Here is a 22,703-nt window from a genome sequence, read left to right as displayed (position 1 = left end):
AATGAAAAGTCAGTAAATAAGAAAAAGAAAAGGCAGGAAAATATTTTCTTAATGCTTAAGAGTAAAGCAGTGAGGATCAACAACAACAACAAAGTAAAGACAAGAAAACCAAAGGTGGAAATGGTAGGCACACATTCAACCACAGCATTCCTAACACTAGTGTGAATGGATAAACTGATGGACACAATAGGGCTACATCATAAGAAACAAGATCCAACTACATGCAGCATCCAAGAGTCACAACTGAAACTCAAAGGCACAAGTTAAAAGAAAGAGGGGGGAAAAATGTATATCATGCTAAGAGGAAGTACACTAAGGTCAGAAAAATGGACAGTAGCCTGGGTGTGGTGGCACGTGCCTTTATTCCCAGCCCTGCAGAGGCAGAGGCAGGTGGACCTCTGAATTAGAGGCTAGCCTGGTCAACAGAGAGAGTTCCTGGACAGCCAGGGCTGAGAAAGACTGTCTCAAAAGAAAAATAGTAAAGGAAGGAAGGAAGGAAGAAAGAAAGAAAGAAAAAGGGAAATTGACCTTAAAACAAAAACCATTACTAAAAATTAGAGATCATGAAAACACAATATATAATAAAAGGGCCAAGTGACTAGAATTATATATAATCGCTACAAACCTAATAACAGGGCCCCAAATACTTGAACCAAGAACTGACAGAATTAAAGGGACAGGTAACTCATCAACACTAGTTAAATGGATCATTTGACTAGACAGGTGATTGACAAGGACATAACATTAATTCAAAACCATGAACCAAGCAAGGAGGCCTGCAGACACCCTGAACACCTAAAAACACACATCTTCGAATGTGCACCTAGGAGCTCTCTGAACAGATCATGCTGGTCCAGGAAATGCATGTCAGCATTTACAAAGATAAAAGTCAAAGGAAACATGTTCCCTGACCACAACAAGATGGAATACAATGAGAAATCAGTAAGAAAAATGAGTTTGGAGAATTCACCAATGTGCAGAAATTAAACAACTGACTTGGCAACACCAAAAGGTTAAAAATGAAATCTCAAAGGAACTAGAAGATGCTTGGCCTGGATAAAACTGAAGATGCAACATGCTACATCTCAAGGGACTCATTGTCTTTGATAATGTTAGAGAGCAAATTACAACCAGGAGCCTTTTTACACCAGAAGGGAAGAGTGAGTTCAAATCATCAATCTAAGCTTCCAAAGCAGAGATAAGGTAGAGCAAATGTAGGGAGAAGAGACCAGTAACGTCAGAAGACAAACAGAGAGAATCAGGGGAGTCACAATGCAGAACTTTCCCTTTTCCCCTCCAAACCTCAGCCTTCTGCCACTGGCGAGCTGGGGCTAAGCACATGGCAATGGACCTCACTTGGTGCTGATTCCTGCCTCACTTATAGCCCCTGCAGTTTCTGCTTGTTTTGCCCGCCCTTTGGGATCTTGCAATTCTTGAGAACATCTTACCTAGTTTATATTGTTAGCTGAGCAAAGATTATTCTGATATAAGCTACAGATTCATGATCGTAAGTGGAGACTGCAGATAGCAGAGTGGGGAAAGGCGTCTCAAGGCAGCACAGAAAAAGTTATAGCCGGCGTATGGGCTAGGAACGTCACAAAGTCATGGGCCATCGTGACAGGCCAGCAAAACTCTCTCAGATTGGTGTTAACAGAAATCTTAGTGAAACACAGAGGCCTGACTTCTAGAGGCCAAGACAAAGTTAGTTCTCCTGCACACATTTAGCCTTGAACAGTTTCCAGTGTGTCAGGCTCAGCGGATCTTGAGACATAACTGAATTAGCCTCTCTTCTTTTTTTGTAGACCCAGCTATGGCCTCTGCATACATCCATGATCCACATGTATACAGTCTCTGTTCATTTCCTCTATGAGTCTAGCATCAACTACAGCACTGAGATGTAATAATGGAACTTTTAGAGTATCCAGGAAACGGAATTATACCATCAAAGGAGTAGCCCCGAAATACAACCACACAGACAGAAGACAACAGCCATGGAACTCCCCCAAAGGGGCTCAGACCACAGGCCACACTTGCTCCAATGGTGACTGATTTCTTTTTCCTGCCAATTCATACTTCTGTGACTTCACACATTTTTAAAGGTAGATGTCGTGGCACATGACTCTAATCCCAGCACGTGGGAGGGAGGGGCAGGGGGGTTAGGAGTCTAAGGCCAGCCTAGGCTACATGAGAGCCTGTCTCAAAATACTCCAAACAAACCAATTAAAAGATATTTTTTAAATCTAAATCAATTGATTTCCAGAATCAAAATATAGGTATATAAAAGTTACCCAAAAAATTTGCACATAAAACTTTAACATAATAACAATAATCTTTAACAGCAGAAAGTAAAATCTTTAATTTACATTTAGAGTGGTGTGTGTGTGTGTGTGTGTGTGTGTGTGTGTGTGTGTGTGTGTGTGTGTTGTGCATGTGCTTACTTATGGAAGTCAGGCAATGTCCAGGAATCGGATCTCTCTTTCCACTAGAGAGCCCCAGGAATTGAATTCAGGCCATCAGTCTTAGCAGCAAGCATCTTTACCCACTGAGACATCTCTGGCCCAAAGAAAAAGTTTCAACAGTTAAAAGTGCTCTGAATTAGATAAGAAATTGTCCACGGTAACTTATTAGATTTGTTATATTGTCATTATTACTAGGCAAGGGCCACGCTGCTAAGTACCAAGGAACGCTGAAAAAGGATGAAGGCTGGTGATGCCCACTGAGACTTTGAGTAAGTACCAATAAAGAGAGACAGGACACTGGCAAGGAAGAAAACAGCTCAAGTCTCAACCTACTTCAGGTTTCAGGAGACCTAAATACATCTGGTGGGGCTAAGAATGGGAGCACAGATGCTCTGGAAACCAGAGAACCCCTTAAGGTCCCACGGCAAGAGTCCCTATAAGCCACAGAAAGGAACTGAAAGACTGCTGTTTTCCCACCAGTAAGAATACAGGGTGCAAAATCCAACCACAAAATCTTTCCCCATAGACATATTCCTTGAGATTTAGCATGTTGCATTCTCAGTTTTATCCATGCCAAGGACTTTATACTCCCTCGTGATTTTATTTGTAACCTTTTAGTATTTCCAAGTGAACTGTTTAATTTCCACATGTCAGTGCCTTCTCTGTACTTGTTTTCCTTACTGATTTCTCATTTCATTCCATCTGCGCTCCATGGCCTTGGGCAAATTCATCCTGTGATTAAAACCACATCCAAAAGACACATCCGTGTGGACAAGAAGAAATGACTGAACGTATCTAGAGTGGAGAAATGAGTCCTACCTTCATCAGAGGTAAGACCTTGAGGAGGCCTGCAGGCTCCTGAAATAAGGGAAGTCCACCGTGAATAACGATTCATACATGAATCTTTCTGGGAAGCACATAGCTTCCACGTGACCCTTAAAAATACTACTTGTCTAGAAGAGGATTCAGCAAACCAGCAAATAAAAAGGGCCCAACTGACAGGTGACTTGAGGTCTGTGGGTAGACACTATCTCTGTTCCAACCACTGGACTCTGTCCTCGTGGCCTGACAGCAGCCACAGGCACTAAGTTGGGTGGGTGGGGCATGTCTGCATTCCAGTGAGACCTCACAAGGACAAGCCATAGGCCAGATTTAAGCCACTGACTGAAGCAGCACTCGTGAGGCAGAGGCAGGCGAATTGCTGTGAGTTCGAGGCCCACCTGGTCTACAAAGGGAGTCCAGGACAGCCAGGGCTACACAGAGAAACCCTGTCTCAAAAAACAAAAAAACAAAAAAACAACAACAACAACAAAAAAAGCCACTGACTGGGGAACAGGCTGCTGTGGTCTAGCAGGACCCACTGTGCAGGACGGCAGGCCGTTCAGAGGGGCTTTTCCATCTCTGTACCGCCCCACCCTGCAGAGACCACGAAGCTCCTCCCTTATGGCTGAGTCCTCCTACTCCTCCCACTGCAGCTGCCAAGGGGGCCTTAAAATGTTCAACCCAGGAATATTACTTCAATCATGAAGGAAAATAAGAACCTACCTGGTTACTCGTTTTTTTCACTTTTCCTGGACGTGATGAGAACATTACGGTGGGGCTCCTTTCCTGACAACCTGCTCTTTCTGTTTTGATTTTTTAGTTGTTGTAATGAAATGCCTATGTAACGGCCAATGGTGGTCCCCTTATCAGCAACGGTGTGAGCTCCTTGATAGGGAAGGAAAATGTCGGGTTCACAAAGTGTGGGCATCCACCAGCACCATGTCTAATAAAAGACGGGGCTCAATATATTATCAGCTTAAGGAAAAAATATATATGTACACATGGTCATTATCAAAGCCAAGTAGAAGCTGAGTCTCCTTTTTGGTAAAAAGTGTATGGCATTCCTACCAGGCTAAATGCTTTCCCATTTACGGCAGTCACACACTTAACCCCAGGGCAGATCTACCATAGTCCTCAACATGCCTCTACAACACCAACCTGCCTTCCAATTGTTCACACCTGCAAAGTGAGCCAGGTGTGGTGGTGCATGCGGTTAATCCCAGCACTTGGGAGGCAGAGGAAGGCGTGCCTCTATGAGTTCGAGGCCAGCTTGGTATACAGACCAAGTTCCAGGACAGCCAGGGCTCCACGGAGAAACCCTGTCTCGAAAAACAAACAACAATTGGTGTTCTGTTCAGAAAGTTGTCTCCAGATCTAGCCAACGGTCAGAACATTCTCCACAGTTGAGTGGAGAGTGGGATATGACTTTCTCACGTACTCTGGTGCCTCACATTGGACCATGTCCCCTGGAGGGGGAGACCTGGTGGCACTCAGAGGAAGGACAGCAGGTTGCCAAGAAGAGACTTGATACCCTATGAGCATATACAGGGGGAGGTAATCCCCCTCAGTCACAGTCATAGGGGAGGGGAATAATGGGAAAATGGGGGGGGCAGAGAATGGGAGGATACAAGGGATGGGATAAACATTGAGATGTAACAAGAATAAATTAATAAAAAAAAAAAAAGAAAGAAAAACAAACAACAAAAACAAAACTAAACAAAATGAATTGGCTGAATCAATCAGCTCTGTGAGGGGACCTGTGGTGTTTTGAAGGACAATGTTCTACACAGGCTCAGATCTTGAATACTTGGTCCCTTGTTGATGGCACAACTGCAAAGTGTGTGACAATATGTTTATTATCTACCTGTCTGCATGGACTGTTTCCTTAAGAGACATGCCAGGAACAAGCCCTAGCTAAAGGGTAGGGCATCTCTGAGGCTAATGGACCACACTGCCTCGTGTCACCCGCCCTCCTCGGAAATGACTACCATGGTGCTTTTAGCAACTTCAACTTTCCATATTAAGTTTTTAAAACTTTGCTAATACAATCAATTTAAAACAACTTCCATAAATGCATACTTTTGATAACTAATAAAGCTAAGGAGATTTTTTAAAGTTTCATTAGAGGAAATGGAAAGACAGTGTGGTCCCCCTGAGCATATACACAGAACCTTGTAGGGATGTCAAGATATTAGGAGAAAACGCATCTTTGCTTCACTCTTTTGTTGGTACTAGGGATTAAAGCTAGACCTTCTAAATGCCACAGGCCAGCACTCTACCACTGAGCAGCCCTGCCTCCTTTAAACAGACCATGGAGCCTGGACCACAATTCACCAAGATGCTCCAACTTCAGCAGTGAGGTTCATGGGGAGACCCCAGGGTACAGTCTGGAGTGCAGAGCTGCCCAGTGGCTTGAAGCCACAGCAAGCCCCTGAAACCTCTATGGGAGCCCCATTTCTGCTCACTGGTCCTTTTAAAGTGACCAGATTCCTGCCAGGCAAAGGATGGCAGAGAGATTAATTATGACCACACACAGCTCTGCTCAACACAGTGAGAAAACAAACAGCCTTCCTGGATATATGCATATCAACTATTCAACATAGCACATTAGGCTCCAACTAATGAGGAATTAAATGAGAAGAAAAATAACACTAGAGATCTGAAGGGTCTCATGCTGATCTTATTTATTTATTTACTTACTTACTTACTTATTTACTTATGGTTTTTCCAAATAGGGTTTCTCTGTATAGCCTTGGCTGCCCTGGACTTGCTTTGTAAACTAAGCTGGTCTCTAACTCACAGAGACCCATCTGCTTCTGCCTACCTGAGTGTTGGCATTAAAGGTGTGTGCCACCACGCTTCACACTGATACTTTTAAAGGACACATTTTCCAGAAAGTATTTTAGAGGATTTAAGCTCAACTGCAGGGTGTGTCTACTGCGCGTGTTCCATCATTGCATGCGTTGTTTACTGGTTCTGTGACCATCTGGATATGGAAGCCAGGCCACTGGGTAGAAAGGTCCTTGCCTTACTAACAAAACAGCCATGATCCCCGGGAGAAGGGGAGCACCTCAAGCCCCTTGGTCTCAGGGTACTTTCTTAAAAATGTATAGGCTTAGTCTACATAGGTTTAAAAGTCTCCCTCGGTTGAAACACTGTGATTCTATACAGACAATTCGAGTGTAAAGTTTTATAACTTTACCCACTTTGGTGTAAAGTACAACTCAGGAGCAGAGCAGCCACTGCATTCACACAAGCCAAATTAACTGGAAACCCAAATCACAACATAAGCCACGATCTGTGTGCATTTCAGTGAATCTGCAACAGGACCCCCAATTACTGTCAGGAGCTGAGCTAGCATCCTTGGCTTAGTCACCCACATCTCTCTGAAAATGGTTTGCCTCCTATTCCTTCTGAAGATCCCTAGGGAACTATTAACTTCTAATTCCAATGTTGCTTAGCACTAGGTTCTGGCTAGGAGAGCGACTACTGTATTAGATTTAATTTTCCTAAGCCCAGGCTTGCTGGTGAAATGAATATACACTTCTCACACATAGAAAACACTGAAGTAAGGCTTGGAGATAATTTGTTCCACCTACCAGAAAACTAGACAGAGAGGTGCATTGCAAAGCCAGTATTTTAAGAAAAAGACTTCATGGCAGCAGCAACAGGGAGGAGCACTGGGCACCTTGCTGTCCACCTTTGGCAAATAGAGGCGGGGGCGGTTATGACTTTTTCCTTTAACGTCTTCTAATGGCAACAGTAAAGCTCAAATTAAGCTTCTAAAGCAAAGAAGAAACAGCACTGATGATGAACGTGACAATGACAGGAACATCATCTCACTGACACGGGTAGGACAATTAGATATAATATATGATCTCTTCTGCTACATGCATTATTCCATTTAGTTCTCATACAATTCAAATGATGCAGTTACAATTGTAACCCTACATGCTGAGGGGGAAAAAAACAAAGTTTGTGGGTAGCCTTCCCAGCAGGCCTCTCACTGGTAAGTAACCAAGCCAGACTCAACCTGTCTATGCCCTCAGAGCTCAGCAGCAGCATCGGGATCTGGGATTGATGACTGAGTGATGGCCTAGGGGTGGGGGCAGAACTGGCAACAGTCATGAGCTGAGGGTCCAGGAAGGCCAAAGTCACAGGTAGGCGTGGATTACAGTAGGTCAGCCAGTGGCCGCCCTATGTACTGCCAGGATGGAGGTGAGCCCTAGCCAGAATGGCCAGCCAAACTATTGTCTTCAGCCTTGCAGGAAGCTGTGTGAAAGGGTTATTAGAAAAATAAACAAACAAACAGAAAAACAAAAAATCCCCATCATTCCTAATCAAGCTGGACCAATATTTTTATTTCCCTTCATGTGATGCTGCAGTTAAGGGCATTAGATGAGCCTGTTTTTAAATCCCAGGAAGCAATTCCCAGTGACTTGAGTTCAGGAAAGCAAAAGCTCCTACTCTAAGCAAAGAACACAGGCGGGCAGTTGATAGGCATCCTTCTTATTACTCTTGGGACCTAAGTATTGTGTGGCATGAAACACACACACACACACACACACACACACACACACACACACACACACGCACACGCACGCACGCACGCACACACACACGCAAACACACACACACACACTCACGCACACACTCACGCACACACACACGCAAACACACACACACTCACGCACGCACGCACGCACGCACACACACACGCAAACACACACACACACACACACTCACGCACACGCACACGCAAACACACACACACTCACGCACACACACACATGCACGCGCGCACACACACACTCACGCACACACACACACTCACGCGCACACACACACTCACGCACACACACACACTCACGCACACACACACACTCACACACACACTCACGCACACACACACACGCACGCACGCACACACACACACGCACACGCAAACACTTTTTCAGAAAAATGCTACATGCCTTGATACTTACACTATTATTTACCCTGCTCATGGTTCTAATAATTTTTTTAATAAGAAGTCCACAGAGAGACAGGCATGGTGGTGCATGCCTGTAATCCCAGCACTTGAGGGGGCGGACCAAAGGCAGATCTCTGAGTTCAAGGCCAGCCTGATCCGCAAAGCAAGTCTAGGACAGCCGAGGCTACGCAGAGAAACTCTGTTTTGAAAAAAAACAAAAAACAAAAAACAAAATAAAAACAAAAAAGAAGTCCATGGAGACAAGTCTAACTCTGGGCTACCAGAGAACACTTAGTAAGTTATTAATGGCTTAGCCGATATATTAAGTTCAGAAAAATATTGGCAGAAGAGTTCTTTAGGGTGTATTTCATACATTTTTAAGTTATTTGTTTATTTATTGTCCCATAATGCTTTGTCTGGGCTTTTTTTTTTTTTTTTTTTTTTTTAACCTTACAGGTTTTTGCTTATTTTTTTTTTTTTAATTGAAGACCAGGTAGCTTAGTTTTACAATGAAGCTTAGTTGTTTAGGGGTTAAGATGTTTTTTAGGTCTAGATAAATGTTTTAAGTTGATAATGACAAGATGTTATGAAGATTGATTTACATTCAGAATTCTAGACACACCAAGATAGGAAAGATGTTTTCTTTGAGGCTATCAAATACAAATAGGCAAAACACTAAGAATGTAACATTTATATAATCCCTGATTGTATCATGGCTATTCTTGCTATAGGTAGTTTATTGAATATATGTGGATAATATAAATGTACATGTAAAAAAATAAATAAATATTTTTTTAAAAAGAAAGAAAATAGATTTTTCTCTCATACAATGCATCCTGACCGCAGTTTTCCATCCCTCCACTTCTCCCAACTCTCCCCAACACCTCCCCTCTCCCCTAGATCCACTCCCGTTCCCTTTCCGTTTCCTCTTCAGAAAACAGCAGGCCTCCAAGAGATGATAGCCAAACACAACCAAACAATAAGACAAGGTGAAAGCCTTCATAGCAAGGCTGGACAAGGCAGCTCAATAGGAGAAAAAGAGTTCCAACAGCAGGCAAAAGAGTCAAGACACAACCCACTTCCACTGTGGTGAGCTGCACAAAAAACATCACGCCAACAGCCACACATAGGCGGATATTATCTGTCAAGTAAAGAAATGATAATCACGCTACAATCCACGGACTGCACAGATCCAGAGGTTAGGCAAAGAGGAGGGCCCTAGGGGGTCCCATGGATTTCCCTCAGAAGGGGAAATAGAAGAGAGTTTGCAAGTAGGCTGGGAGCAGGTGGTGAGGGTAGTGGGAGGGATCAGGTGAGGATGGGATCAGGGATGGAGGGAGAAAATATAGGGAGAGACAGCTGGAACTGGGGAATAATGTGGAAACCTAGTACAGTGGAAACTTCCTGGAATCTATAAGGGTCACTTTAGGGAGGACTCCTAGTAACGGAGGATATGGAGTCTTCACTGGCCATCTTTTGTAGCCTGGCAAGGCTCCCATTGGTGGGACTAGGTTGTATTCTATTGAATTGTTGGCCGAGGGGTAGGGGCTTCCATGGAGATCCCTAAACAACTCAGGATGATGCTAGGCAGAGGATCACTCTCTGAAAACTGGCAACAGAGCCCCATTGCCAAGGACAATACCCACACAGCTCACTGAGGATAGTTTGAGTTCCTGCCAGCATGGAGCCTTCACCACTACACTCTAGTCTCTTTGGTGCAAGAAGGTACTCACAGGCTATGGAAACCACCCAGCCACAAAACCCTCCACCTACAATCCGTCCTGCCTGCAAGATGTCCTGGGGCAATGGTGGCACAGGAATTGTGAGAGTGGCCAACCAATGTCTGGTTTAACTTGAGGCCCTTGGCATGAGGGGGAATCCATGCCCTGTGCTGCCTGAGTGGCCAGGAACCAAAGACCGGATAGCCCAGAGACCTAGGGTAGGTGCCTTGTCCAGTCATCAAAGTCTTCCTCCAGCAGGAAATGGGAGTGGGTACAGAGACATTATGTTGACAAAGAGACTAAATTGAGGTCCCTATCTGTTTCCACCCCTAGGAGGCCTGGGAACCCTACCAAAGAGGGGAAGCAAAGATTGTAGGAGTCAGAAAGATAGAGAATACCAGAAGAAGACAGACCATCGAATCAACTAAGCAGGTCTCATACGGGCTCACAAAGACTAAGGTAGCAAGCACGGGGCCTGCATGAATCTGCACCAGGCCCTGTGCATAAATGTTATGGCTAATAATCTATGGAAATAAAAACTGGACAAGGAAACTTAGACTGTTAATTTTATGGCTTGTAACTTATTTTCAAAATGACTGATAAATTTCTGTGTCTAATCTGGGAAGAGGGCCTTGTATAGTGTTGAAAGAAAGAAAGAAAGAAAGAAAGAAAGAAAGAAAGAAAGAAAGAAAGAAAGAAAGAAAGAAAGAGAAAGAAAGAAGAAAAGAAAAGAAAAGAAAATTTCAGAGCCACAACTTGTCAGGTGTCCTTGAGCTCCTCCCCAGCCCACGGCCCTAACTTGAGGCTATGGCACAGGCCTGTAATCCTAGCACTGGGGAGGCAGAGGCAGGATGATCACTGCACATGCAAGGACAGGCTTACAAGCTGCACGCCTGAGGCCTCTCTGCTGGCTCTGACTATTTCTAGCAGGAAAATAAGATATGAATAAGGTTTTAAGGGGCTGGAGAAGAGTGTTGGCTTTGTGGACCTGAGGTCATATTCTAGCATACACGTTTTTAAAAGTCCAGGTGTGGTGCTTTGAATAAAAATGTCCCCATAGACTCTTGCTACCTCTCGAGCAACACGTCTGCCTACATGCTGCTATGCTTCCCCTCGTGACAGTGATGGACTAAACCTCTGAGCCTCTAAGCCAGGCCCAATTAAGCATTTTCCTTTATGAGAGTTGCCGTGGTCATGGCATCTATTCACAGCAATGAAACTCTAAGTAAGACGCCAGGCATGACTGCGCATGTCTGTAACCCCAGCACTACAACAAAGACCGGGCAAATCCCAGGAGCTTGCTGGACCAGACTAGCAGAAAGAGTGAGCCTCTGGTTCAGTGGGAGCCTTGGTCTCATGGCAATATGGCAGACAGCAACAGAGGAAAGTCCCCTCCCCAGTTCTGCTCTGGCTTCTAAACAAGCATGTGTGCTTGCATACTCAAGTGCGTGCAACACACAAAGAGAGATCTATACGTAAAATGATGCTGTCTGCTTCTTTTTAGTTGCCCCACACATACCCCTCCCAAAGGGACGTCCCTGGACATGGAAACAAAAATTTTGCGCTCTAATAAGTTTCTGACTATTACAGGCTAGCCAATAATCACTGGGGTAGTAGTAAATGACCCTCTCCTGAACAGTTCTTGGACTTTGATGTGCACCAGTCACCTGGGCTCTCGGCAGGCTGTGGCTCTGGTTGAGTGGGTCTGAGCTAACAGTCAGAGTTCTAAATCTCTAATGAGCTTCCAGAGCTACTGGCCCAGGAACAAATACATTGAGGAACAAAGCTGCATTGTTTACCAGGGACTTTTCTCAGTGGCTCTCTAGCCTGACCAAGTGGAAGGGAAAATATCACCCAGGAGTCTCTTCTGGGACCATATCTTATTTCAACAACTTCCTGAATCAATCTTACTGCAAGAAAAAACAAACAAACAAAAAAAAAACAAACAAAAAAGCACTAATCCAGCAAATATATCATGTATCACTCAAAAATACAACTGGAATACCAAGTGCATAACCACTGGCTGCTTCTGAGCATTTCCAAAAATGTTTACTGGTTGCCTAGCATGCAGAAACATCAACACTCGCAGAATGAATGAGCAAAACAGCAGACAACTGCACAGGAGAGGGGAGAAGCAGAACTGCACATTCTTGGCTCCCTATTGGTCCATGCGGATATTTCAATGGTCCTATAATGTTTTCCACTGCTCGGCTGTTGGGGAGGGAGGAGGCAAACCCACCATCAGACTTACAGAGAGGAAAGACAGACAGGAGGGGAGGAGGACAGTGGAGGTGGATGGGGACAAGGGAAGCCGTGCAGAGCACTGAGATCCAGGTATCCTCCCAAATGCCTTTACCCAGCCTGCCCACTTAACTCTCTTCTAAACCTTTGTGAATTGAGGATTAGGATTTTCATTTTAGAGCTGGAAACCTGAGGCACAGAGGATAAGTAACCCAAGATAATTCAGGAAAGGAGGAGAAGGCAGCCTTTGCAGCAGAACCACAGAGGCCTGGTTCTCAGGGTGGCACAATGGCTGGCAGCCAGTGACAGCGAGCCCGACACCACGTCTCCATTTTGCAAGCTCTGCTCCCCTGGAAGGGCCTGGCTATGTGGCCTCCCTAAATTAGACAGCAACCACTTCAAAGACATAACTAGTGTTTTTGCTGCTTGTATTTTTATTATACTGATGCACTGGGTGTGGAAGTTCCACGTGTGACGCCATTTTTTTTTTCCTAACCTTTCAAAACCAAGAAGCAAAACAAATCACTGCAGTGAGTACTACTAGGAAGAAAAAAAAAAAAAGGAATGAGTCTTTCAAAATAGTTTCAAAGACATACAAAGAACTCTCATATACCTGCTTACATAGACGGTTCAATGGTTTGTATTTTGCCCCATCTGCATATCCCACCCCACTCTCTTACACACACACACACACACACACACACACACACACACACACACACACGATAGACAGCTATCACTGCTGTTCCCTCTCCCTCCTTCTCTCTCCCTCTCTTTCCCTCTCCCCTTTCCCTCTCTCTTTCTTTCTCTCCACTTTCTTCAGAATCTTTCCAGATTCGTTCCTATATTCCTTCCTGTACCTCCTAAGGTCCAGGCCTTCCTATTACATAATCACAAACAAGGCATCAGCTTCAGGAAACCTTATGGTTAATTTAGTAGCATTATCTAATCTACCATCTACCATCAAGGCTGTCATTTGTCCCACTGATTGCCTTTATAGTCATCATAGCATGTTTTCATAGCTGGTTGTTTATGAAGAATTGATATGAATAATCAAGAATTGATAACAGCAGAGTGCTTTGGCATCCAGAGAGCCATCTGGCTACATTAACTCATTTGCCTCGCATCTTGGCTTTCTAAGGTCCATGGATGCACTCTACTTCCTTCACTCATCATAGAAAAGAGGCCGAGTGGATCGGCAGAGCTCAGGCCGCTTCCCCACCCTTCATGGCTTGATGCTGACTTTAGAGACTTTCTTCATTTTAGTACCAAGAGCCCGGGCACTACTCCAAACACTGCAAGTTCCTAAAACAAGTACCATTGGATGTTTATCTCTCTGACCATTTACGTTTATGGTCATCTACAAATTATAGTCAACACCTAAAGCTACATTTGTAGCAAGAGTCCTGAGCTCGCCCGGTCGAGAGCACTGCCTGGGTACGATAGCTCCCACAATGGCATGTAGGGCCTGGCCTCCTCAGTAGCTGCCTAACCTGCATTGCCAAACTCATTCATCTTCACATCCAGAACTAGAATCCACGAGGAAAACAACTGTGAGTTCCAGGGTTGACTTGAACATGGAAGGCCAAAACTGCACCAATAGCTCTCCAGAGCACAGGTGGGGAGGTGATGCCCCAGTCTTCTGCAACAGCCTAAACACCACCACAGCAAACACACTAAAAGAACATTATTGCAACCACATCTGTTAAACAGGAAAGGCGTCATTTCAGAAATAGAATTACGGGATTCAAATCCTCACTCTCCCACTGAGTTCACTTGCCTTGGGCTGGTTACCAGGTGTGGCCGCCCCTCAATTCCTTCATCTGTACATTCAGATAATCAAACACTGAACAGAGAGGAGGGGACTGCAAGCTCGAAGCCTGTCATGTGGCAGGCCCCTTGGTCCTACTGCATAGAAGCACAGGTGACCTTCTAGAGGGCGTGGCCTGGCTTGTGATTAGCAAGCCTCTGCTTTCACCAGCAGAGCTTGAGTCTGCAAGGGGGACCGGAGTCTGTGGACTGGAAGCTTTGAGTGAAAGTCTGCATGGCTCACTGCCTGTGGAAAATACGAAGAACCAGACCATTTCTGCAGTAAGTGCTGCTGCTGGTCAGGCAGCAGAATTCTTCCTGTGTGCCAGGAAAAACAAAATATTTACCTTTTCCAGGGCTTCTTTGTCAAGCAGTTCTTGCACAGCCAGAAGTTTGATGCTGTAAAGTAAAATTAAAACCATTATTTAAAACGGGTCATTTTGTGCCACCAAGCATCATCACACAGGTCAAATAAGAACATGAGGTCTCAGGGCATCTTTCCATGTCACCTCCCACCTTGAGGTGACTTTTTTGTTTGATTCAAAATGACTGTTCCAAATATATTCAAAATGTTTCTAAAATCTAAAAGTAACTTTACCACAAGATTAAGCACTTCTATTTTCAGTAGAAGGTGAATGTCAGGGCTTGAAAAGGAATTTGCACACCAGTGCTCACACAATTCCTTATAACTAAAAGATGGAAACAACCCAAATGTCTATCAGCAGAGACCTCGACAAATGCAAAGTGGGGTGCCGGTGTTATTCATCCCTGAAAGGAAGGATAGTCTGATATAGTCAACCTAGATCATAGATGCATCTTGAAGACATGCTAAGTTGTGACAAAAAGATAAACTGTGAGTGCTTTCACTTACATGAGGTGCCAAGGCTAGCCAAGCTGGAAAAGAGAGAAAGATGAGTGGTTTTTTCCAGGGGTTGGGGTGAAGGAAATGAGGAGCTTGCTTTTTTTTTTTTTTTTTTTTTTTTTTTTTTTAGCTAGAATGACATTTCCCAGTAGGATGAAAAAAAAAGTTCTGGAGTTGGATGGTGGTGATGGTGACACAACAGTGCGAATGTGTTGACGCCACCAAAATATGTGCTGTATGATGGTTAAAATGGTAAAAGTTTTGTTATATAAATTTCATTACCACAAAGCATCGTTAAAGTGACTGATAACTGTTCATGCAAAGAACTTGGGTAAGTTCTGAGGGGTAAAGAAGTCAACAGTTACTCATGTTCGGTGTCAATCTTCACACAATCCTTTTTGAGATAGTGAGCAAAGAGTAAACATCATATATCGCCCATCAGGCACTGATGGCGCCTCACCGTGTGCATGAAGCTGTGAATGAGTGTGACTTTAGAGCACGTGACCTGCCCGTGAGGAGTTCAAGGCTCCTTGGAAGCCATGGTCAAATCAGAACATAAAGTGAAGTGAGAGGAGTGGACAAAGAGAGATATTAAGGGGACCCTGTCTCCACAGACAGCAGAAGTGCTTGATCTTGAAGAGACAAAAATAGCTTTGCCCAGGTGGGGAGAAGTTTTGGATGAAGGCTATTTGTAAAGGGATAGCCAAAGATTCCAAGAGAAATGGTCAGTGCTCCAGTTTCTAGGAGCCTTGCCTGTGCCCACTGACTGAGGTGACAGGATTAAGTACTGGGACAATGTTGTTGTTGTTGTTGTTGTTATTATTATTAATTAGACTTGTTGCTTCTGAAGCATTATGGAACATGAGCTTCAAGGATGCAGTCAAGGCCTGGGCTATATTGAATACAACACAGAAGCATGAGAATTCAGACATTAGTGAGTTATAACATCCCTCACACACACACAAGGTTGATGTACCTATCTATGGGGGTCATTGCAGTCCATATGTCATAGCTTATGCAGAGCAGAGGTGAACCTTACTTGTGACACATAGCTGCCTACAGGGATAATGCCATTGAAGGCTCATGGTACCTTACAAATGTCTTCACATTCTTGATACAACTAAGTGAGTACATCTTACCAAATGGAACAGCTCATCTTACTGGCAGGACCGGGAGAGGCAACCGGTACCTTCAAGGTCTATAAGAAACCCATCACTACCTCCATCCATGATTTGGGTGCTAACTAATAGACTGTCTTGGGGCATTCTCTCCACTGGACAGATTCGCTTCTGATGTATCTCAGACTCGAGGGATACTTTGTGACTATCCCCAAGGAGTGTCTCTGGTCAGCCAACATGGAGGGTTTCTACTTAGATGTTGTTTTCCTCAGGGTACTCACTACACTCTAACGTATTATTTGCCATTTGCTTCATTTATCTTCTCCTAACTGCTGAAGGCTTGGAGGCTGAGGGCTCAGGTGTTCCTGCCCACAGCTATTCTTGTAGTATCAACAATAGACATGTGCAAAACATCCAAGGAATACTTGCTAACCTCATGGGCCAAGTTGCTTCGGAAACTCATACATCCCAGTGTAGAGGAGCCAAATGCCAAGTCATGCCTCAGTTTCTCCACATGAAAAAACAATGTCTCAAAGGAGGTGAGCTACCAAACATGGTTGTATAACCGACTGTGGCTAGTGAAACAGAGCCTGTGGCAACTCAAAGCCCTTGGCCCTCCTCAGCAGATTCTGACTGCCAGTGAACAGAGCTAGGGTTCCAGGTAGCAATGTGGGCAGCAACTTCTGCGCCAAGTTAGGAGGCTCCAGTCACAGCTCAAGTTAAAGCAGCTTAAACTGGCTCTCAGATAACTACTGGAGCACATTAACTCTGGAGGGATGTGTTCAACAGCCTCCTGTTCCTGCCTGTTTGCCATCACAGGGTCTAATCTAATGTCCAGTATCAGATGTCAGCAGATTAGCTGTGGAAGCTGTGAAGCCACTGACCTCTTTTTCTCCCCATCCACAAAGACCCCACATTCAACCTACTAAAGAGCACCAAGGGAAAGCTTTGGGGGCAGGGCAAATTAAATTAAAATAGCCTCTACCAACTCTAGGCTATTTCTCCCCTCTCTAGAACGGGGTGGCGTCCACGTGGCTCCCCTCCACCCATCCCTGCCCCATGCCAGCTCTCTCCATGGGGTTTCCCTCTGCTCAACTGAAACTGAACCTCAGAACCCTTCTCAACACCCTGGCAAGCCGCACCAATCTATTAAAGAGGATACCAAGCTCGAGCCTACATAACATCTGCTCAAAAAACCAACGTGAGCACTGATGTCATTGGCAGAAAGAAACAGACATTCTCCCATTTAAAACCCAGACCCAAGATGGAAGGGCCACAGGGGCCGAGGGGGTGATAGCGATGAGACACTCAAGCTAGACAGTCTGCGCCTCACAGCAGGAGCAGGTGGCTTCTCTAGGGCTTGCTGCCTCAGACCCTTCAGCAAGCTGTGACTGCCTCCTGAGACCTTCAGTCTCTGAGGGTGTCCTCAAATGTCCCATTAGAGGCTATCCCACTGCTACTTCTAATGCTGGGTACTCCTCAGGACTTGGATATTCTTACCAGTACTGATGATATCCAATCTTCTAACACCAGGTACGCCCTGGGAAGTAATTTTGCACATAATTTTGCACATATTTAGGGGCAGCGAACCTACTTACCAAATCTTCCATTTTATACGATCTAACTTCTCACTCTGGAAGATCATCTAATATGTCATTTTCAATTCTGCCCCAACTTCTGTCGCTCCTTCCTTCTGCTAACTTCACAAATACACATTGAATATCATCTGCTATAGAAACTACATCATGTTGTTGGGGGGTGTGAGGGGGATGGCCACCATGTGTGAGCGCAATGGTGTCCCTGCCCTCAAGAGTTGAAAGCAGCGAAAGTGCTGTTTAGGCTCATATGCTCAGGGGACAGGAATGTGTGATGTTTAGACTCTCCCACATTCCACTGTGGATCTGGGTCTCAGAGCACTTGTCAGTGGGTGGCCTGGTACCTAGTTAGCATTCTCTGAGAGCAGCAGAACCAGGCAGATGAACACAGCAGTGACCAGTCTTTCCTCTTCCTATACTCCACTTAGAGACAAGAGGGAAAAACACATCAAAGTAGCTGCTGGCAGAACCAATTTGATTCAAAATCCACCACTTCAACGGCAAGTTCTGAGGTCAAGCAGCACGCAGAAGCACCTAGAATACACACAATTGATTTTTGCCATACAAGCCTCAAGAAGACAACATGCCGGAGGGCACCATCTTTTTTAGCAGAGCAACAGCTGACACAGTGAGGCGTCTGAGAGGACTAGAAGAGGCAGCAGGGAGAGTACACTCTCCTATAGTGTGGGCTACAAAGTGGGAAGTTATCAAATAACAACAACCAATCGTCTTTTTGAGGGCAGGAAAGGCTTCCAGGAAGGTGGGAGGATGACCCGGAGCCCAGGGCCTAGGCCAAACTTTGGAGACCAAACACTGGTACCTAGAGCAAGAGAGACCCCAGAGATGGAGGATGCCACAGTCCAGTGGGTCAGGAGTAGACAGGAGATAAGGAAGAGAAATGATGAGGTTAAAATCCAGGCAAAAGCTATGTTCTGCCTCCTCCTCACGTAGCTGGGCTTGTGAAGGAGGAAAGCACGGGGCTCTCCACATTCTTTTCTGTCTCATCCTGCTCTTCTTTTTGCTGAAAGTTGTTTGTTTTATTTTGTTTTGTTGCTGTTATTGTTTGGTATGGTTTGGTTTGGTTTGGTTTGGGGTAGGATTTCACTCTGTAGCTTAAGGTACGTCATGTCGTATAGCCTCCTACTTATTTTTAGCAATCCTCCTGCCTCAGCCTCTCAAGGGCTGGGATGACAGGAGTTAAGCCACCATGTTCAGCCCCATCCTTGATTAAATCCTGTCAGTTTTGCTCAGAGTATATGTGGTCACCGTTTGCATATTACGGCAGGATACAAAGACTCTGGAAGGTTCCAGAGAGTACCCAGGGCAGCTCTGTGCTACAGTGCAACCTTCCCACTATCTCCTCCACAAGGAAAAGGAGGAGTGTGGAGACTCCATTTCTAAAAAGCCCATCCCAGTACATCTGTCATGTTCCTCCTCCAGGATCCGGAGGAGGAAAGGCCATGTCTCTAGCAGAGGGAAGCAGCCAGCAGACACCTGACAGGAAGCTCCCAGCAAGGGCAGGAGGAGGAAAGGAGGTGAAGGTTCAATCACAGCCTGGCCTGGTGGCCACAGGCCAGGGCCACTATACTCAATGTCCCTGTATAGTACGTAGGAAGTCGAACAAATTCAAGCCCAGAAATGGTGCCAAACCGCTTGCCCGTCCACTCCTTCCTCCCTTCCACTTCAAAAGAGGCTCCACATGAACAAGGTCATAAAGAAACCATCTTTGTGGTCCCCAATTTTCAAGAGGGGTCATGAATGTAACAGGCAGACTTGGTTTCCCTAATGTTTAACCTTCTGCGACCACTGGGAGCCAGGGGTGTCAGCCTCTGTTGGGCAGACACTTCTCCGAGGGAAGGCACGGGACTAGCTTTCCTCAGACACGTCTATTGCCACTGTGAACAAACACATTGGCACCTCATCCTTCCCCATGGAAGCTGAGGGCTACTGTGTATGTCATCTCTAAAACAATCTACATCAAATCCAGCCTGCACTCACTGCCCTTGAGTCCATGGTCTGGAAAATGACCTTCCCTAAGGGCGGTCCTCAGAGTTTATGTTCCCTTCTCAGGTTTTCAACCACATGGGTTCACTTCTGTGATCTCCACTTTCTTAGAAACTTATTCAATTTACCCATATTTCTTATTTTTGAGCAAAGAGCAATATCAGGAGAACCTCTTTCTCTAAATTGATACCCCCTTCTTCACTCTTTCACATCTGAAAAAAAAAAAAAAAACTTTTTTTCATTTTAGGAACTGGGTTTAGGGCTGGCCAGCCATACAGCTTAGTGAGGAAAGGTGCTTGCTTTGGAAGTATAGCCGTTTGAGCTCGATCACCAGAATGCACATAAAGGTGACAGCAAAGAACTGACTCTGTAAAGTTGTCTTCTGACTGCCACACACACACTCCGAGTACTGTGGTTGTATCACTTTCCCTCCCTCCTCTCTCCCTCTTCAACTCCTCCTGGCTTCCCCTACTCCCTCTCAAAGGCAGGACCTCTTCTTCCTTAGTTATTACTGTTGCATAAATATCCATATATCAAATCCGCTGAGATCATTTAGTGCTACTCTCATATGAACACGTGTTCAGGGTTGCCCATGTGGGACTAGACCATCTATTGAGGAGCTTGACTCTGAAGAAAGCTGATTCTCCCTCTCAGCATTGCCTGGAACTCTTCCTCTAGGGGTGGAGCCTTGTGAATTTCCCCCTATCTGAACTAGTACATTGACTGGTATTATATAGGACTTGCTCAGGCAACCATATTCTTGAGGTTTTGTGGGTACAGTGTTCCAGGCCTATCTAGAAAACATAATCTCATAACTCGTATCGTCTCTCTATCCTCTTCCTAATTAAAAACAACAACAACAAAAAAAATTGTGCTTACTGTGTTAGAAACTTGCCTGAGTTGTTTCCATTTCACTATGTATAGTCACGCCCCACATGACAGCACGTTAGTCAAAGATGGCCCAATGTATAATGATGGTTCCATAAGCTTTTATTTTCGGTGCTTTTGAAGCCTTCTTAGCCGATATGAGTGCACTCTATGATGCGTGTACAATAATGACATCACCTAATGACTCACTGCTCCAGATGTATCCCTGTTGACAATTGATACAGGCCTATAGTTGAGTTTGTAGGGTTTTTATCTATAATTCTAAAGCACCATAATGCAGAATGCACCCCGTACATTTTTTCACTTTTTAAAATATATTGTCCACGAACAATGGCTGCAAACAGCAGGCTCACTGGTACTATGTCCAGCTTGCTGCTTACATGAGTTGTCCTAGGGACCCTGGAGATAGGCCTGTCTAGGACTACAAATTACACTAACCTTTTGTTGTCCCTATTTAAGTATCAGGTAGGAATACATGAGACCTTAGGGAAGAAGCAAGGCAACATGGCCAGCATTTACACTGGCTAAGTCTTTATCCACAAGGCACAAAATGAGGGATACGTGACGAAGGTCCTACTAAGGTCAGGTTCTTTGACGGGTAGAAAGTCCCCTATCTCAAAGAAGCGGGGCTTCATCAAGTTTAATATGGATAAATACAAAGACAGAGCAGCCAGGAGTAGCTCATCCCAATGGACTGGAGTCAAATGCATCCCAACTGTGGTTCCACTGGGACAAGCAGCAGGGCCCGCATGTGTGAGGGCTCCCACTGTGCCGCCTCTCCTTCATCGCACCCTTCATCACACCCACCAACTAATTCTGCCTCCTGTCTAATACAAGATGACATAGTTGGCCTAGCTGGTACACATGCCACCACAGCACTAGTGGGGATAACACAGACGGACAGTGTGTTGGGGTCAGCGTGGCTGCATAGCAAGATGGTGTTGCAGAGCACTGTACTGATCTTTACAGAGTTTTGTGTTTTTTTTTTTTTTCTCCTTTACTTCCAAAACGTTTGAGCAGTTCAAAAACCCGTTTGGAAACGTACAAGTGTTTACCACTAAGTTTCTTCATGGTGGTACAAGGAATAAGAGCTGACAGCTGGGGACAGTCTGAGCTGTCATGGCTCCTGCTTGCAGGGTTCTAGGAAGCTCAGGAGCTTCTGAGAAGGTGGGAGAAGAGAGTCCAGCACACACTCTGCAGCCCTGAGCAGGGACTGTGTGGGTAAGCTCTGTGTTGCTCTGCTCACAAGAAGTATCCACAGAGGTAGGCATGAGCAATAACACTATCAGAGGCTTTCTTTAGCCTTTCTTTAACCCTTTCCTGAAGATCAGAAAGCAGAACTATTGGGGGGGGGCAGTATAGTATTCCACACAGGCAGCATAAAACGTTTTCTTTCCTTTCCCCTTTGGGAATCCCCATTGTTAAGATTTGTGATTTTTGTTTTGTGTTGGTTTGGTTTGGTTTGTTTTTCCAGGCAGGGTTTCTCTGTGTGGCTCTGGTTGTCCTAGAACTCACATTGTAGACCAGGCTGATCTCCCAGAGCTCAGAGATCCGCCTGCCTCTGCCTCCTGTGTGTTGGCATTAAGGTATATACCACCATGACCCCAGCTGGTGATTATTTACAAAAGTCAACTGTTCAGCTCTCAATCAGAGACTCTATAGATGACATGTGTTGTGATGTTAAAAGGCTGACAATGCCTGTGGCCAGGGCGCCCATCCAGAATCAACCACTGGAATGCCCTTTCACTCTAGAGGGAAAAAAAATTACTTCTGATGCTAGAAACTGCTTGATAGTGAAATGTTAGCAGTGCTCTTGGGCTGCCAAGTTCAGGGCTTATAATAGCCATTCCCAGTGTGGTCTATTTCAAGCCAGAGCTGCAAAGACATGGGTTCAGCTGCAGAACTCTCTAGTGAGACAGGGCTGGAGCCTAAATGCATGTGGCCCTTCAGATTTGTATGTGAAAACCCAGAGGCACTCATGTGAAGGAGCTGGGCAGTGGTAGATTACTCCATGAGGGGTAGAGCCTTTAGACAGGTGTCCCTTCTACTGTGCTGTGAAGATTCTGCATTTAGTACAGATGAAACCCTGAACTGGAAAACCCTGCCCTGAATAAAGCATTGACAACCACATAATCACTTTGCATCTCTGTCACATCCTTGTGTCTCAAATTTCTACATTATTATAGCTGTGACTATTGCAATTGTTTCGGAA

General features: G+C 45.0%; 1 protein-coding gene and 1 pseudogene across 1 annotated transcript in view; one reads left to right on the top strand and one right to left on the bottom strand.

Annotated features, from left to right (window-relative positions):
- Eepd1 (endonuclease/exonuclease/phosphatase family domain containing 1) overlaps positions 1-22,703 on the bottom strand; it is a 116,015-nt gene that overhangs the window by 34,336 nt on the left and 58,976 nt on the right. The window contains exon 3 of the mRNA XM_051156095.1: positions 14,372-14,423. Within this exon, the coding sequence (XP_051012052.1) occupies positions 14,372-14,423 (52 nt within the window). The remainder of the gene's footprint in view (positions 1-14,371; positions 14,424-22,703) is intronic.
- LOC127198786 (uncharacterized) lies at positions 20,809-20,902 on the top strand (annotated as a pseudogene).

The sequence above is a fragment of the Acomys russatus genome, chromosome 14 (assembly GCF_903995435.1).
Source record: "Acomys russatus chromosome 14, mAcoRus1.1, whole genome shotgun sequence".
NCBI lineage: Eukaryota > Metazoa > Chordata > Mammalia > Rodentia > Muridae > Acomys > Acomys russatus.
This window is presented reverse-complemented; position numbering and strand designations above follow the sequence as displayed.